Source organism: Phalaenopsis equestris, unplaced genomic scaffold (genome assembly GCF_001263595.1).
Source record: "Phalaenopsis equestris unplaced genomic scaffold, ASM126359v1 Scaffold001205, whole genome shotgun sequence".
NCBI lineage: Eukaryota > Viridiplantae > Streptophyta > Magnoliopsida > Asparagales > Orchidaceae > Phalaenopsis > Phalaenopsis equestris.
In genome coordinates this window covers 130,568-149,829 of record NW_018165644.1, presented here as the reverse complement: position 1 = coordinate 149,829, position 19,262 = coordinate 130,568, and the positions used below count along the sequence as shown (strand labels likewise).

The following is a 19,262-nucleotide window of genomic DNA, read 5'->3' as shown; positions in this document are numbered from 1 at the left end:
TAATTAATTAATTGATTGTAAAATAAATATGGGAACTTCTTAAATTTGATATGAGTGTAAAATATAAACTCGCATGCATCACTAAATGCAGCGATAAGATTATTCATGTATTTATAATTATAAAATAATTACAGAATTTAAAGATAATTACAATTATGAAGTTTTAAAATAAAATAATTATGATGTCTTGTCCACTTTTGTGGAAAGCATCAACTGAGGAAGAGACAAAAAATGAACACGAAGGTGGCGGGACTCGAGCTTAAGGAGAGCAGAGGGCGTATATAAAAAAAAAAAAGCATAATGAGGGAACAATGTCTGTTATGCCAGTTGTGCCAACAATTTTATTATCCTAGTCTACCCCAACAACATAGATACCTTACACCATCCACCTTGGAATTCGACTACACAAGTGATATGATTTCTCCCTCTTCTCATGATTTTAAGGAGGACCTCTCGCAGTAATGTTGTTCATCCTTCTGATCGTTATTCTCCTTATCGTTTTGGTTTCCCACCTGATATTCTCATATTCTTACATATCACATTTACATGAAACATTCATTACATCTTTTGACAGTCTCCATAACCAGAGTTGGCAGTAGCTCTGGAGAATCCAAAATGGAAGGCTACAATGTTAGAGGAACTTAGTGCTCTTGATAATAACATAACATGGGCGCTCACATTGCTACAAGCAGCTAAAAAGGCAGTATGGTGCAAATGGATCTTCACAATGAACCTAACACCAGAAGGAAGATTGATCGATCCAAAGCACAATTGGTGGCGAAAGAGTATAGTTAGATGTATGACATCAACTATAATGAGACATGTGCAACAGTGACAAAGATGAGCACAGTCAGGACACTCATTTTTCTGGCTGTGAATGGTGAATAGAGATTACACCAATTAGATGTGAAGAATACGTCTCTCATGGAGATCTGCTGGAGAATGTGTACATGGAGGTACCCTCAGGCTTTGACACGAACCAAATGGTGGGTAAGGTATGTAAATTGAATGAGTCACTATATGGTTTGAAACAGTTTTATCGAGCTTGGTTTGGCAGGTTCAGAAAAGCAATGATAGGTGTGGGCTATCATCAGAACAATGTCGACCACACAATGTTATTTCGATGACATGATGGTAGCATTACTATTCTTGTTGTGTATGTGGATGATATGATTGTCATAGGGGATGATGAGGGAGAGATTTCTCAGTTGAATTTCAACAAGTTTGGGCAAAGAGTTTGAGGTGAAGGACCTGGTACAACTTAGATACTACCTCAGAATTGAGATGGCTCGTGGAGTAGAGGGATTGTTCAATCTCAGAGATGAGCATGTTGGGATGCAAACCTGCAGTTTCACCAAATGAGCAAAAGGGAAAGTTGAGAGCAGAGGTAGGAGAGCGAGTTGATTGCAAAAGGTATCAGAGGTTGGTAGGTCGTCTCATCTATCTGAGTCACACTCATCCCGATAAATCTTCTGTAGTAAGTGCAAGGAGTCGCAACATGCTTGATCCAAGGAGTCGCAACATGCAAGATCCATGTGAATCTTACGAACATGCAGAGTCACATGGATACAGTATATCAAATTCTAAGTTACCTAAAGAGTGCACTAGAGAAGCAGTTGATCTTTAGGTAGAATAGATATGTAAGCATTGAGGGCTATTGTGAGTCTGACTGGGTGAGTTGTACGGATGACATGAGGTTCACATCTGAACACTGCATGTTCGTAAGGATCACATCTAGACACTGTATGTTTGTATAGGGCAACTTGGTCTCTTGGAAAGCAAGAAATAGTCAGTAGTAGCGAGGTCAATAGTAGGGGTAGAGTATAGGGTCACGACCTCAGGAGTGGCTGAGAGAATTGTTGGTAGAGCTCAAGATGGGACCAAGAAGCTCAAATGAAGTTCAGGTGCGACAAGTCTGCGATGAGCATCGCCAACAACACTGTGCAAAATGATTGAACCAAACATGTGGAGATTGATAGGTCCTTCCTCAAGGAAAAGGTTAATAGCAGACTGGAGCATTTAGCCACTGAAGAGCAAATAGCTAACTGCCTCACCAAAAGAATTAGCTCATTACAATTTTCTAAGTTATGTGAAAAGATGGGCTTAGTGGACATCTTTTGCTAATCTTGAAGGAGAGTGTTGAGATTTGTATCTAATACAGGGTCATATTTGTAAATAGAAGAAGCCTAAGGATTTATTTGTAAGTAATGTAATGCTCTATATAAGCCCAAGTCATTAATGAAATGGATAAGTTTTTTAGCAATAATTTGTAATGAATCCCAACACATTCTTCTAGAGTCTATTGAGCAACAAGTGTCTCTATCTCAAAGCATATGCCATCAATCCACGTGCATGATGACCTTTTTCGACAAAGCAATTATTTAAGGGCCTTATGTTCTGATAAATAAGACGAACTCACTGGCTAGTAAGTAGTGGCTCAAATAATTTAATGCTTAAAGCATGGCATAGTACTCCATGTTGTAAGTGGAATATTTTCTCCATGCCTCTTTTAATTTCTCAATGAAAAAAGCAATTAGATGTCTTCCTCAACTTGAAACAACACCAATTACTATACTGGAGGCATCATGAATGACTTCAAAGATTTTACCAAAGCTACGTGGAGACTAAAAAAATGACCTCAATTACAAACTAGTGTGCAGTGGGTCCAACTGAAATTATCCTACTTCAGAAGCTTGATAAAAAAAAGTAGCAAAGGAGTTGAAACATTGAAAAATGTACTAGTAGAAAAATATCAATCCATGAAAAGTCATGTCAGAAAATGACTATTGTTGGCCACTCCAAGATAGCCATGACCTTTGGTGCATCCATCTCGACCCCTTTTTCTCATAAGTGGAATTACTTTCAGTTGATGCCCAACCGCTGGATGCACAAAGCATTGAAGATCTAGCAAAGGTATCGTAGATTATCATTAAAAATGTGGATACAAATCATAATTTCATCAAAATAAGCCACCATAAACTTTGTCAATAAAAGTTTGAAAGACTTGGATCATATGTTGCATGAAGTAATAGCGTGTTGGGGAGAGAGACCAAAAAGCATAACCGTCCATTCATGCAATTTGTCCATCATTTTAAATGTCATCTTTCACTCATCCCCAAGCATTATAAGATTTGGTGATACCCACTCCACATACTAACTTTGGGAAAAATATTTGTAAGAGACATGAAGCTGATCAAAGAGATCAATTATTCATGGGATTGAAAAAAAGGTATATTTGATCAAGATTCTATTCATGACCTAATCATCAATTCACACTCACCACGCATAATCTTTCTTAGGGGCAAGAAAAACAGGGAAGGTATATTGGCCTACACTTTGATCGGACCTTTGACCATTAGTTAGATGATTTGTCATTGCAACTCTTCATATTCCCTACTCCTCATGCGGAATGTAAGGTGACACTGGACGATTTTCTTTAGAATGGGACCAATAGCATATTGTACATTATGCATTTGAGACAATCCCGTGGGTATGTTATAGGGAAATATGTCCTCATAATGCTTCAATAATGATTGGACCTCTTTAAGAGGTTGTTTGACGTCCTGATTCTCTTCTACAACAATGAAAGTATAAACAGCTTGTCTCCTTCAAAGCTTGCATAAACATGAATTTTGATACCACAATTTATTCTAGAAGAATTAATACAATATGTGTGTCATCTTGCTCCAAAAATTGTGTTCTTGTGCCGATCATGGTTCATATAACAAACATATTGCAAGTCTTCACAAAAAGAGAGTAACACCAATCATAATAAAATTGCAACAAACTAGCTTATACAATTTCTTTCCTCAATGAAATAGAACCCCTTCATAAATCCACCGAGAGGAACACAATATTTGTGGTTGTAACAACTATGTATAATAATAATAATATTATTATTATTATTATTATTATAGTAATAACGATAAGTTTTACCTAAAGAGCGGGTCAGTTCAAATAAGAATGAAATGTCTTGACAGTTTCCTTATAAGGAGAAAGTGTCCCTCAAAGCAAAGAAATGAAGCAGACTAGTGAATGAGAACGAAACTAGAGGAGGAGGAGGAGGAGGAGGAGGGGGAGAAAAAAGAACAGCACTCACAAGGGTTTGTCGGGAGGCTTCGTACAAGAGGAATTCAAAGAGCTGGAATAGATGAGCAGCATCGGGAAGGACAATTTTTCCTGTGGTGTGAGGTCGTTTCGTGAAATGGTTTGGCCGAAGTTGAGAAGCTTTATGCGTGAAAAGAGGTTGAACTAAGCAACATGCGCGAGTTGTCTCGTGCGTAGCAGAGAACAAGCTAGGTGTACATTTTGAACGTGTAGGAAGGAGGAGGAGGAGGCAAGTGAACTGAGCGGTTTCTTGCAGGAGCAGGAGGAAACCGAAGCAGAGGAAAGAAGATCATGCCATAACTGAGCCGTGTGAGACACCGAACTAAGCTTAGCGAAAGAAATGTATGTGTTAGAGTTGTTCACTGGAATTTATATATATTTAATTGATATATATATATATATATATACATATATAATGCTAATATGAAGTTATGTTAATTAAGGTCAGATAGTCTAGCAGAAAAATTAGGCTCGGTTATGCGTGTAAGAAAAAAGTGTGGGCAAGTCAGTTGATTCGAATAATTGATTTAGGTACAAATTTAATTATGAGTTATTTTACTTTTAAATGTATTGATAACAAGATGAATTATACTGCCTTAATAATTCATAAATTTATGCCAAATTATGATATTAAAACGAAGTGATAATTTAATTAAATAGGACAACATAAATTATGTTAGGTTGTGGATTGAAATAGACATATATCATATTAAATTTCATAGAATAATATAAATTAAACATTTCAATTATAGATAAAGACAAAACATTTAGTTAATTTATCAATAATAATACTTTCAAATTGATGATAGCTATTCTAACGTAGAAGATATTTCAAAACTTGAAAGCAAATAAAAATCATCTGAAAGGTGAGTACTTATACTTATAGAATATAGTAGCATTTGACCTTTTCTAATTATAATATATTCTGTAAATTGTTCGGACATATTTTATACTACAAAATAAAAATAAAATTGATTTATCTGCTCTTTAAGCTCATAACAAATATTTGTATATGTCCATCAAATGCATAATTCAAGGTATTATATTTTCTACTGAATGTTATGAAAAATAAGAATGGCATTGACTATTTTGATTGTTTATATGTGCATGCTGACTATGATAGAATTCACCCCCTTATGGTACTAAGGGTCCGTTTGGAGTAGCTTATTTGGTGTGCTGGCGTTTTGAAAATGCACCTTGTCTCTTTGGGTAAACTGCGTTTTGGCAGCTTATGCATTTTCAAAATGCCAAAAACAGTGTTTTCACACCGCGGTGGCAACTTTCTGGCAGCGGTCTGACTTTTCCAAAAAAAAAATAAAAATTTATAATAGTCATCGCACCTAACTTATCAGCAGAAGATTTTTAATCAGCTTATCAATAAATTATTCAATAAGCTGCAGCTGGCCCAAACAGGCCCTAAATGAGGAACATTAAAGTACACGTGTGCATATATGGAAAATGATATTATTTATTGTATTAGTGGAGGACGTTAGTGTATCAACACACGTAAATAAAGAAGGTTACTGACATTTATGTACCTTAAATTAAACAATTTTATAAGGTGCACTTGTGTCGAGTGTAAATAACCCGATATAGATATGAAAATGATATAGTATGACAAAATATTTTTTTTGAAATATCTTGATCGATCATGTTCATAAATATCAATTATGAACTTATACTTAAAAATTTAACTAGTATGCATATTATCTTCTTTTTCATTATGTTACTATAATTTATGAGTACGAGCATTTACTGATTTTTATAGCTTAGTGTTATTTTAAACAAATATTTCAGGTTAAAGATATGTTGTAGAAGAGGAAATGTATATAAAAAACCTGAATAACCGAGCTAAGGCAAAAATGTAACTCAATTATTTTACTTTGCCTTCAAAATAGATTTTTATTTTATTTTATTTAGATTATAAATTGTTAATGATAGACAATGAATAACATAAAACTTGATTACACTATTTGATTGTCTATTCTCGCCTAATTCCAAGCTTCAGATTGGATCTAATAGTGGACATCCTACCGGATACAACAAAGAGAATAACATCTTTTAAAAATCGAATATGTCTGACTGTCAAATGACACCTGCTTTTACAGAAATCTAAATGACTTTAAAATAGGCGCATTTGTCATTTATAAATTATTATTTTAATCAGCTAGATAACAAAACATTTTCAAATAATGACATTTAAATAAATATTATAAACTAAACAACCCCTAAGTTCTTATATATCATCTAAATGATTATAATGAAATTTTATATTAATTATGGATCATTTGAAATACAAGAACTGTTACTTGTATTTGAACCGAACGAGGATTGACCAAATATTTTTCTATTACAGTTGGTTTACATCAGGGATCGACTTTAAGCCCATATCTTTTTACCTTAGTTAGGGATAGTTTTATTGGACACTTACAGGAGGATGTACCTTGGTTTATGCTTTTTGCTGATGATATCCTTCTCATGGATAAGGCGAGTGACTCAAAAAAATTTGATTTATGGAGGTCTACTTTGGAGTGTAAAGGGCTCCGTTTGAGTAGAACTAAAATTGAATACATGGAATGTAATTTTAATAGTAGTAGCTCAAGTGACAAAAATGTAGCTATGGGTGATCAAATTACTAAAAGGTGTGAACGCTTCAGAAATCTTGGATTGATATTTAGGTCTATTGTTCAAAGTGATGGTGATATTAATGGGTATGTTATTAGTAGAATTCAAGTTGGTTGGTTGAAGTGGAATGCTTCGGGCCTATTGTGTGATAGAAAAGTACTGTTTAGACTGAAAGGAAAATTTTATAAGATGGTGGTGAGAGCGATAGAGCATCTGAATGTTGGCCTTTAAAAAGAGAAGCATAAAACTAAGTGTTGCCGAGAAGAGAATGATTAGGTGGATGAGTGACTTTACACTTGGAGACAAAATACAAAATAAATGTATCTGTGATAGTTTTGGTGTAGCTCCAGTGATAGACAAAATTAAATAGAGTCATCTTAGATGATTTGGTCACATTAAACGCAGACCATCTGATGATCCGATTAGAAGAGTAGATGTTTTAAATTTGACTTATGTTAAGAAAGACAGAGATAGGCCTTGGATGACTTGGGCATATTTAAAAAAAATGATTTTAATTTATTAGAATTAAATGAAAATAAGACAGTACATAGGACGCAATGGAGTACATAGGCGCAATGGAGCAAAAGGATTCATGTACCCGACCTCACTTAGTCGGATAAAGGTTTTGTTGTTGTTGTTGTTGTATGGATCATTTGAAATGAGATACCCAGAATATAATTGTGCAATGTAACTATTGCACAAATTATGATGCATTTTATCTTTATATATTTTCTAAATTGTGCTCTTTTAACTATAGTTATCCATTTAATTAGTTATCAATAGTTGCATACTAAGTAATAATCAACACTTCAGAGATAATAATTATAAAGTTATTAATATTAATATTATCATATTATCAATCATTTAGACACATACAATCGCCTCTGAAACTCTCTTAAAGTAGCTAAAAGGAATTTAACGCTTTTGATCAATCCACCTAAAATTGCACTAGGTCTCCCTTTATGACAACCATAGCATCAATTTAATATATAATAATACTAAACTAAACATATAATATTTGATAACAATGACATCCAAATAACCATAAAACAAACAAACCATTAATGCTTTCATGAAAAAGTTGAGAATGTTCAAAGTCTGAAAAAATTGAATAAGGATAGACTGTATATCTCATTGCATGCCAAAAGTCTCATCCAAGGGGTCATAAATGTGCCTCTCAGGAAAAAATTCAGCAAAGTCTTGCTTTACTCTATTTCTTAAGAGAGGATGGGGAACAAGGCCCTTCAATAAAATCCTGAAGGCTAACTCTTCCGGTGGATCTGGAGATCTTTTCATGTCCTCATAAATATTCATTGCATCAGCTGGCGAACCATATCTGAGAAATCCCCTGATAACCTCTGCATAAGTCTGTGAATCAGGAAATAATTCCTTTTCTTTCATGCTTGCCCACACTTGCATAGCTTCTTCCATCTTTTGACCCTTCGCCAAGGAAATAATCAAATCCTTGTACAGAAACACGTCTGGCTTAAACCAGTCCTCCTTTTCAATTAACCTGAACATCTGCACACATTCAATATGGTCAGCTTTCTCCACCAGACAATTAACAAACTGAAGCCACACCACAAAATAAATCCATCCTGTATTTGAACTGCACAATAAACTAAATTGCAAGAGATGTGCAAGAACATCTAGCTTCTTAGAAACTATTCTTTAATCATTCAACAACATAAAAACAACAAAGATGTTAAAACAGTGTATTTTCAAGTAATATGAACTGCTAGGACATATTGCAATTTAAGTTAACAAAAAATGTTACAGAAACAGAGACTTATCAAAGGTTTCGGAAATTCAGTCCAATGCTGAATATGTGATTAACTACCAAAAGCATATAACAAGTTGCACGAAAATATCCCTAGAATTGTTACAACTCTGCATTTAAGAAGTGAATTAAATTGTGTTATTGGAACAGTTTTGAACATGCACTAACAACCCAAACACACTACGAATTAAATTGTGTCCACTCAAAATGCTCGTTATGTTACAAAATAATGCATAGATATTACAAACAGTTGGTTGTTAATCTTGATTTTCTAGCTAATAAACAACTGTATGAGCAATTTAGCTGCTGTGTTGCATGCTTTTAATCCTTAATTTAACTTCAAAAAGATAAAAATAAATAAATAAAAGAAAATAATACGCATGCACATCAAATTTTTTATTCTATATTGCTATGGCAAAAACAAAAATAAATTCCCACACGAGTAGATGACCAGGATATTTATCCACTACAGAAAAGGATGCCCTACTTGCATTTTTGACATCTCTTCAGCTGAACTGTACGCTTAATATGTTTCCTTGTGCTTACAAAGAAATGCATGTAATTTAATGGAGTCACGAAAATTTTCTTCTCATTTTCTTTTGATGGTTATTAGAGTAACCTCGGAGAATGGGCACACAACCGAAGGAGAAGATGGAGAGAGAAAGAAATGGTACACAATCCAGAAGAGAGGAAGGAAGAAGGGTTACAAAACTCAAATAGAGAGATAAGAAGCTTGACTATATAATCTTGCAATTCCTCAACATCAACCACATCCATGGATCCTTCGTGCATACCTTTCATTAAGAGATGAGCCATGTGAAAAAGTAACAAAAAAACTAATCAAAAGAGATCTCCATATAAGAAAAGCCTTTTGGTAAGAATCCTCTGAAATAAGAAAGTTAACAATTAAATATAGATCAAGCAAGAAGCCAGTGTTGGATTTTATGATGGGCTGGAGAATGGAATTGGTAAACCTTCTATTAGCAGTGCACAACAACATTTGTATTTGTACCATTTCAACTTACGAACATAGAAAGAAACACATTTAGCAAGAGTTAAAAAGTGGCAGCATGGTGGTAATGGATGTGAAACCAGCTGATTGCCACCGAGGTAAATTGAACGCCTGTGACAAATATTTGGGGTTTTCACCTCTGATCATCACCGTTCATTATAATTGTATTTAATCAATATCTAGCCAAAGAACACATAATTGTATGGTGCTAGTGGTAGTGGCAGCATATGCTACATGGTGAATTATGGAATATCATGTATCTCCATCATGTATCTCCATCACTACATATAGATGAACATAACCAGGTAGTGAGGAGTCCTTGGACTCAACATTAAACTAATACGATCTGATGTCAAATTCGGCACATTTTTTCAAAAAAATTAGTGCAAAATAATATTTTCTCAAATTTGATATGATCCGACATCAAATTCGGCATGCTTTCCATGGAAATTAGGCCAAAATAATATTTTCTTCAATAATCAAAATAACTCAATAAGAATACAAAGATAAACACCTACAATTCAAGAGATAGGCGATCTTTCCCAATCCCCACAATTCGGAAGCTAAGAATTCTCTCCCAAACCCTAACCTAAGACTCACAACTCAATCTCATGCATAAACCTAACCCGAGACATAATAAGCCTATTTATACCTAACAACAACAATAATAAAAAACTAAATTTCCCTTAGGCATACAAAAGACATTAGGCTAGACATCAACATAGCAATAGTCCAAAACTTAGGTGTGAAACTGATATAAAAGTAATGTTATGGATAATATAGTTGTTGTTAGTTTTTAACACTTTTCTCAAGGATAATGTGTTTCCCAAGGTCATTACAAAAATTTTAGCACTCAAAAATACTAGATCCGTGTTCCCTTATGTTATTTAGTAAAAATTAAATCGATATTAGACTTTTTGTATGTAAGATCCTTCTTTGACTGGCTACTAGAGTAGACAATCAATTTCTATATTTTATTTTTAGGGGTATTTTGATTTTTAGTGGAAGAGGATTGATTTCTAGATTTTCAATGGCTTCTTGGGAATTATGAGGAATAGAGATGAGAAAGTTAGGTATATGATTCCAAAATTGAGGTTCGAAGAAAAAAAATTATGTTTTCAATGAAACTCACATCTATGAAATTGCAAAACCCTTTAGTAGCAATTGAGTAGCATTTATAGCCTTTTTGATTGATAGTTTTGGGATGCAATATGCTCCTATATGTGAATGAATGTGAGAATAGGATGAGCATCCAAATACTTTCATGAAAAGATTAGAGATAATTTTGGTATTTAGATAGACTTTCAAGAGGTTGTAGACATATATTTTGAAGTCGAGAATATGATAAAGTGTTATATTTCTCAGATATTTCACCCAAATAATATTTAGGGGGATGTGGAAGCCAATTACTTCCAAGCTATATATGCTTTCATATTAACAACTCTATTGTGTTGAGGGATCTTTTAATATAGGAGCTTTGCTGAATAAACCCGAAGTTGGATAAAAATATTCTCAAGATTATGTGAAAAATTCTTGAGCATTATCAATCTTCAATAATTGACTTTTTGTTTGTAATTGTGTTTGGGTCATTGTATTAAGCTTGACAATAAATTTTCCCAACTTTAAAATTTTATTTCATTAAAAAAAATTGATATTACTATGATGTGTCCATCTATGTAGGAGATGAACCATGTAGATCTAGTGGCATCTTTTTCTCCAGGGGGTCCTCAAAAATTAAAGTATATGAGAGAATAAGGCTGGAATTTTGATGTCGAATATGTTTAGAAAGTTGGTATAGTTCACAAGAGAGATCTTTAGGAATATTATTGGAAATAACTTCCAAAATACATGAAATGAGGACAAATAAATGATAACAATGCAACCAAAATTCATAATTTTTTTGGGTACAATTTTTTACTTGTTTGGAGAATATGATTTTGAAAGATTGAGGATACGAAGAATTATGAAATTTGAAAAGTACAAGTTCTAAACATAGTTTAGTGTTCCAATCATCTTCCTCGAATCTAAATTTTCAGATAAGAATAGGTTGGGTCGAATTCTAGCAATGCAGTGATTGTCATATGTTTTTTTTGCAGATAATAGGTTGCAATCTAAGAAGGGACAAATAAGGCAGTGGAGTTGTAAAAGATGGAAAATAATTGATTCTATAGTTCCACCAAAAACTTTCACAGACTGATCTCTTTTGCAATTTTAGAAGGTTTTAAAGAAAAAGGGGGGACCTCCCATATGAACATAGACTCTTGAATCAACAAGTCACATCACTTGAAACAATTTTAAAATATGGGCATGATAGATATTGGTTGACTGAGTCCAAAGAGTAAATTCCTATCACATCAAGTGCTATTTGAAATTTGAGGGTTAACCTGACTATGAACATGATGAAATACAAATTTGTCTGCCTATATTTGTGCATTGCTGAATACATTGGAATCTAGGGATTTCGACCGGTTGTTTTTAAGAGATAAATGTTGCCTTTGACTTTTTTTGTTGTAAGGGCCACACAAAAGATTCTAATTTGGAAGTTTTCCACAAAACTTCCTACATGTCTTCATAATATTAGATAAAGGTGTTGCACCTAAAACTGTCACATGAAACTCATAAGATTATTGTTAAGTCACACAAACAAAATGAGCACTTAATTCTTCTCGAAATTTAATTTGTATAGTGCTTCATCATTTGACACTTCCAATCAAACTTCAAATAAATCCAATTGTTGTCATTGACATTTGAGAGAGTTGAGGAACCTAGTAATATATGGGGGACCTCATCATAGTTAATGGAGAATTTTATCCATATAGAAGAGTTCTGATATGTTATCGAACTTTGAATGAGTTTCTTTGGTACCTTCCTAAATTTCATTAGCCAAAGTAAAAATTCCTCCCGATTTTCAACAGTCACATAGTTGATAAACTATGACATCACCATATTTTTTAATTCCTAGACTTTATAAGCATGGTCACCTATTTTTGTTGTAGGCATTGATGTCATCATGTAATCCTCTGTCTCAATCCCATATAAACATCATCACGAGTTGATAAAAATTCCTAGACTTTATATGACCATCAAAATCTGAATGAATTTCTTTGGTAGCTTCCTAAATTTCATTAGCTAGAGTAAAAACTCTTCCCCATTTTCAACAGTCACATAGTTGATAAACTATGACAGCACCATATTTTCTAATTCCAAGACTTTATAAGCATGGTCCCCTATTTTTGCTGAAGGCGCTGATGTCAACATGTAATCATCTTTGTCTCAATCACATATAAACATCATCATGAGCTATGACGATCGAAGAAAGTTGTTGCCATTAAGCCTAGGATATGTGATTGAAATAAGATTGTTTGCAACCCATTTGGTTGGCTGAAATATGATCACCTCAAGGTCAAATTTGACTTCAAATATGGAGGATTGCCTCAAGGGGCATTATGCATTTTTCATATGTATGGCTAGAATATAAGATAGAGTAACTTGAACTCTGATACTAAAAAGAAATCAAGAAGCATAGAGGAGAGCAAAAAACAATTCTATTTATTCTTTAATTCTTGAACAAATTGGTACACATAGATCAAGAAATTATATATACAAGCACTACAGCTAAATGCTCAATCAGTTGTGATTATCAAGAAAATTAAGTGTAAAAAGAAAATAATTTGAAGTATGCAAAAATATATATGTTGCAATGCACCATCCATGGATTCTCGTTAGACCTCTCCAGATCTTGATGAAGTTGACCATCCCTTAAGAATAGAATGTATTCCTTTTTTAACCACTGCAATAGGGGTAGAGCTTAGTAGTTGTTCAAAATGACTTGAAAATGATATATTTAGCACTTCAGACAATATTTAAAAAAAAAATGAATGGAAAATAATGATTCATAATAGCGACCCAGGATAAGGTCAATTATAATGATGTCACAATTGCAAATAAGAAATATATATATATATATATATATATATCCACAAATCTACAACAACTTGTCCGATGATGAGAAGTAAGATAACATCATCATATATGACTTTGAACATGGAATCAAGACCTTAATAGCTTATAAATAACATCTACAAAAAAGAATGTTCATGATGAATGAAAAAATATCAAAGTTGAATTATTCATAATTACCACACCCATAAATAGAAAAGCAATATAATATTCTGACAAAACAATAATAAACCATAAAATTAAATTCCCACCAACCCTCACAAGCACTGAAATAACCCAAAAACTCTTAAACACTTAGCATTAAGGAAAATAAAAACCCATATCTAGCAAAAATCATACCTTGAGTGCTAATCCAACCTCCTCTTGCCTCTCAAGCTCATTGAGCACTGTGATCTTCTCTAGCTTCAGCAACCGCAAGACATGGAACTTGATAAACTTAGCCAAATTATCATCATTATCCTTGAACCTCTTCATTCCTTGTATCACAAAGAGTGCCTCCTTCCCGAGTAGCTTCTTCCCCCTCCATAGTGGACCCCTCGGCCTCCCATCATGGTAGAGTCGTCGCCGTTGTTCTAGATCCATGATTGGCACTTTTAAAACAGGTTCTCCATATAACCTTCCACATCTAAATGTGGTAGAAACTTGAGGAAGATGTTTTGTAAGGATTCCAAAAAAGGAAGCAGAGAAATTGGGGTTTTTGGCTCGAAAGAGGGCTCGTAACATCATTGACGGAATTTTCTCTACTTCTCAAATCCTAAAACCTTAATCAAATGAAAATCCATTGCTGATCAATTTATAAAGTTCAAAATTAGAATTAAGAAAAAAAAGGTATGCAATTCTAATTCAATTGGATATTCAAAAAAAAAAAAAAGATAAAATGGATAAAATGATTGATAAATGCATGCTAATAAAGTATAACTGTAATTTGCAGATATATTCCACAAAAATTTGCATTCAATGCCCAAATCCTAATCTGTATGAAATCAACATACAATAATTAAATCAGCAAAACGTAAATTCTAACCAATGTCAACATAATAAGCAATTTTAACTAAATGAAATCACAAATTCCATCAGTTGAAAGGAGAAGGAAAAATAAGTCGACTGAGGCGTCATCAGTGCTATCACCCGGCAATGGCAATGGTAGGTGAGATGCCTCGCTAAAGACGATATCAAGAGGATGGATGCAACTAAGAGGAGGGCCAGAACAAAGGTAGAGAAATTTTGCTATCAATACTGGCAAAATATATCAATACTGGCTAAAGACGATATCAAGGCATAGGAACAATGGCTAAAAAGCAGAGAACTTGCTGATTCAGAAAAAAAGAGGAAAATGAAAAGAATAATAGAGTTGGATACGCATTATCAATAACAGAGTGCACGGATGAGAAAGAAAACCGCAGAAAGCATAAGAACAGGCGGAAGTATTGCGGCTTCACTTCACCTCTTTAGAAAAGCGTCACCTCACTCACTCGAAAAACCCTATGAACCACTCGTTTGTCGGGCCATGCACAAGTCATGGATCTGCCAGAGTTTTTATAAGGGCAATACACAGTGTCAAATCTCGTATAAAATCAAAGCAGCTCAAATGCAGTGGTTAAAAGAGAGAATTCCTAAAGTTTTCAGCCTTGCGAGTTGTCAAGTGATTAGGGCATGGATTCAGAGGAAAAAAATGGTGGCACATTGCTCCACCTGTCGCTGGAGGAAAAGGGAAAATAGAGAAGAGGATGAAAGCTCACCTAAAATAGTTGGACGCTAAAATGCTGACGATCGTCATCGGAGCACCGCAACAGATGCGCAAGTCCGCTCACGTCGCTAGGGCAGGACTTAGGCAATCGAAAAAACACGAGGCTGCACCCGTTAGGGCGGACAAGATGGAGTGAGCATCGAATGATTGCATATTTAAATTGGTTGCAACAAAAATCTGGAATTTAGAAGGGCTTTTTTAAGATATCACGGCTCCAAAGTATCAATGATTAACTACCATGATCACGAAGCAGTGAATTTATGTTTTGGTGATTCTGTGACACCTCCATCTCATCGTCTAGGGTAGGAAGAGTTAAATGAAAAAAGACAACCTAACTCAACTTAACTCCATATTCCGTGTCTGGTGCCGGTGCCGAGCAACCTCCCTCTTCCGTGCCTGGTGCCGAGATCTCGGCCAAGCAAACTCCCTCGTTCGCCTCAAGCTGCGAACTCTATACGCCCGGTGTCAAGTCGAGCTACCTCCCTCTTCAGCCTGGGGGATTATTGCGTGCGGACACCGCCAAGTCGTGATCTCCCTACGCTTGTTGCCGTGATCTCCTCATTTAGAGCCCGTTTGGGGGCCGTTTGGGGGCAGCTTAACCGGTGAGAGGCTTGTTTTGAAAATACTCACTGAACCGTTTGGAAAAATCATTCCATAATATCATCTGAATAAGCTGTGATTTTTTTTATATTGAATCAGGCCGCGGTCAAACCCCACAGTCAGCATTTCATTTATCCTTTTTGGCATTGGCGTCTCGTCTACCCTAACTCCGGATCTCCCTCTTCTCTCTCTCTTGCCCGTCTCTCTAGATCATTTCTCTAGTGCACTTCTCTCCCTCTCCCCCGTCTCTCTCGGCGTTGTTGTACTACTCTTCCGCCTCCCTTCCGTCCCTTATTATTGTACTCTGTAAGCACGATGGATTGGTTTGAATTATGTGATATTCGACTCTCTGATTTGCAATTTGTTGATTAGAAATTTTTGCATGCAATTTCTTTCTAGGTTAGAGATTTTTGTATGTAATTTCATATATTTTTCCTTGCTTTGAGAATGAATTTGGCTTCCTGCAACAAAAGTATGAATTTAATGCTCACTTTTGTCCGTCTATTTGCTTCATTATTTCAACTGAAGAACAAGAGCATTATCAATTATATGATTCTGTGGGATTATATGTTTGACAATCAAGCCAATGGTCAGTGGTCCTGTTATGGGCTCCTATGGTTGTGTCGTTCACGATTTTCTCTGATCTACGATTTGTGGCTTTCTCGGGTGCTCTGCTTGAAAAAAAAATAATGAACTAGGTTGATTGATTTGTACACGACATTGTTCTCTAGCTGCTCACGTATGTAAAAAAATTTATATAGGTAAATTTACAAGAATACATTTTAATATGGGATGCAGTTTTTGGTAATTGCTATGAAACACATGAATGGGTGGAAGTTTGATTTGTTGAGTATGAGAATTTGAAAATTGGATGAAAAGGGGTTGCTTCAGTTAAAATTATCTAAGTTAAAACTGAATTACACTTGACATACACCATCTCGCTTTTAAAATTATTATTATCATATATTTAATTGTAATTTTAATAGTTTTTTTCTTTTTTTAGTAAACTTGATACTCACTGTTATGTGCGGTGTGTATTTTATTTTTTTTACTATTCTGAAGTGGTTTTTTGTTTCTTAAGTATTAAATAATGTTGTTATGTCAATTATGTTGTAAACAACATTACTTCACATGGGCAGAATGATCATTTATCTAGAAACAGCTGCAATATAGTTGTTTTCCAACAACACAAATCAAACAGTCAACCAACTTATCTGGATCAGCTGCTGATCAACAACTAATATGAATCATCTAATTATCAGTAGCTTATTAATAAGTTGCAGTTAGCCCAAATAGACCCTTGAACGACTTCTCAAGCTATCATGAATTTTTCTTAGCTATAACTTCACTATCTGTTTTGACTTGCATTAACATTGGTTATTGGTTGGGCTTCTATAGTTATCGTGAATGATGTTGCTTATTTTATTTTTGGAAAAATCAATTGTTTCTGTGTTTACATCTTTACACAAAAGATATCATAATAATGCTATCAATAAAAGTTCCTTCTTCTTCACATGTTATTTGTAAGCAAGATAAAAAAGAATAACACCTATAAATTTTCTTTATAGAATGAATGCACATTAATTATGATGGAAAAAAAATCTAAGCATTTTGTGATTTCTCTAAAGTGAAAAACAAATTTCTCTTAAGCTATAGTATATGAATATATTGTTTATGCGTCAACAACTTATGTTATTTTATTTATCTTATTTATTGTCATTGTAATGCAAAAGATGAATTTAGCCCAATCTTCAAGCTCAAAAGGCATTATATTAATGATTTTTTGTGACTCCAACTTACAATGTGTGATTATTGACCTCATTTTGAGGTCCTCCTTAGTCTTTCTTCCATAGCATACGATCTAGCTTTAGGACTTTCCTTTTGACCATCTTAGAAACCTAGTGATGAGACCCACCCCTCTTATAAATTCAATCACCTCTTGACTCTTATTGGTGGTCTCACATTTATAGTTTTGGACCACCAGCACTTGGACAGTTCAGACCAACATGATGAGACCCAAAGAGGACCTTTAAGCTCTAAAATGACCATGTGCACACCTTATTCGCATCACCTACACTTGCATACACTTCAATGATAATTTAAACATAAGTTAATTTTAAAATGATCAACCATGAACTAAAATTCAAAGAAAATTAAATTTGATGCTTTATTTGACCTAATCGTCAATGAGCTTGTCCAAACGACCCCGGATGACAAACAAACAATGCGAGTGCATCCGAGACATTGATTTTACCTAGGAGGAATGATCATTTTGATATAGTTTCGTGCACGAACAAATAGTGCGCGAATCAGGGCATTTTAAATATTAAATATTACAAAATTAATAATAAAAAACCACATTCTATTTCTTTCCTAAATCCTTAACTCACAAAACCTAACCCCTACGAACCAGACTTTTCTCCCGCATGTGACCTCCCCTCTCCCATTTCTTGAAACCCACGATCCTTCTAGCCCAAAACTGTTCCCTCCTTCCTCCCATTCGACCGATCCCACTCTCTTGAGCCTTAACCAGCCAAAACGCTTCCCATTCACAAATCTTTGACCAAACAACTCTTCATCTTCTTTGCAAAGCCCCAACCGGTTGACCCTGTCCCTTGCCAACGAAATATTACATTAGGACTCCGCATGTAGAGTTACGTGCGGAGTCACACTACAGGTGAATACTCCTGGTAACATAGGTAACATAGGGGAACATTCCCCTATGTTATTCAGGTGTTATTGTATGTTATTCATGTATTATTATGTTCTGAAAATTTTTCGGGTACTATGATAACGCAATAACACATCAATAATGCTTGAATAACACAAAATAACACCTGAATAACACAAGAAGAATATTCTCCTATGTTATCGGGCCGATTTTTTTTTCCTCGCCTTCACGTGTGTAGCGTGATTTCATTGGACTCTGCACGTAACTCTACATGAGGAGTCCTGATGTAATATTTTTTCCTTGCCAACACTTCTCGAGCCGAAATTCCTTTCCGATGTTTTGTCTGTTCAAATCCCCTACTTCTTTTTGAGGCAATAAGCTCTCTTCCTGGCTAAAAAAAATCCCCTTGGGGAGATTTTAGGTTGTTGTGTTTTTTTTTGGTTGGTTGTGGCTACTGATGCATCTTTAGAAGTCATTGGAACTTCACTGGTTTGAGCACTTGTGCCTATGTTCTTGGAGCTCCTTTGGTGTAGAGATTCTTGAATTTAAACCTCTTGCTCTCCAGGAGGAAATCTTTTTTAGTTGTTATGATTTTTTAGCCTGTGAATACTTTCTCATCTGATTTTTTTTTATTTGAGTTTTTTAGGATAAACATAAACCTTTATCCCCTTAATCGATATTCACAAAGGGAATGTTAGCTATCTGCATTTAACATGTGTGATAAAGCTTGGCTCACAGTTCAAATGGGATGCATGAAGCC

The 19,262-nt window shown here is 34.6% G+C and overlaps 1 protein-coding gene across 3 annotated transcripts; it reads right to left on the bottom strand.

Moving 5' to 3' along the window:
- Positions 1 to 7,783: 7,783 nt before the first annotated feature.
- On the bottom strand, positions 7,784 to 15,719 carry LOC110033512 (pentatricopeptide repeat-containing protein At3g46870). 3 transcript variants are annotated; one of them, XM_020737514.1, is made up of 3 exons: positions 15,224 to 15,719; positions 13,824 to 14,245; positions 7,784 to 8,253 (listed from the first exon to the last, which is right to left on the bottom strand). In XM_020737514.1, the coding sequence occupies exons 2-3, from the start codon at positions 14,208 to 14,210 to the stop codon at positions 7,864 to 7,866; spliced, it is 777 nt and encodes a 258-aa protein (XP_020593173.1). In that variant the 5' UTR covers positions 14,211 to 14,245; positions 15,224 to 15,719; the 3' UTR covers positions 7,784 to 7,863. The 3 variants fall into 3 exon arrangements, with proteins under 3 accessions (XP_020593173.1, XP_020593176.1, XP_020593174.1); XM_020737517.1 differs by having other exon boundaries at positions 15,563 to 15,719; XM_020737515.1 differs by having other exon boundaries at positions 15,578 to 15,719.
- Positions 15,720 to 19,262: the final 3,543 nt, after the last annotated feature.

Excerpts from the sequence above, each read along its gene's own strand:
- LOC110033512 (XM_020737514.1), bottom strand. The coding sequence starts at position 14,210 with ATGATGTTACGAGCCCTCTTTCGAGCCAAAAACCCCAATTTCTCTGCT. Across the intron at positions 8,254-13,823 it reads AGGTTGGATTAGCACTCAAG|ATGTTCAGGTTAATTGAAAA; the intron begins GTATGATTTTTG and ends GAATGTGTGCAG.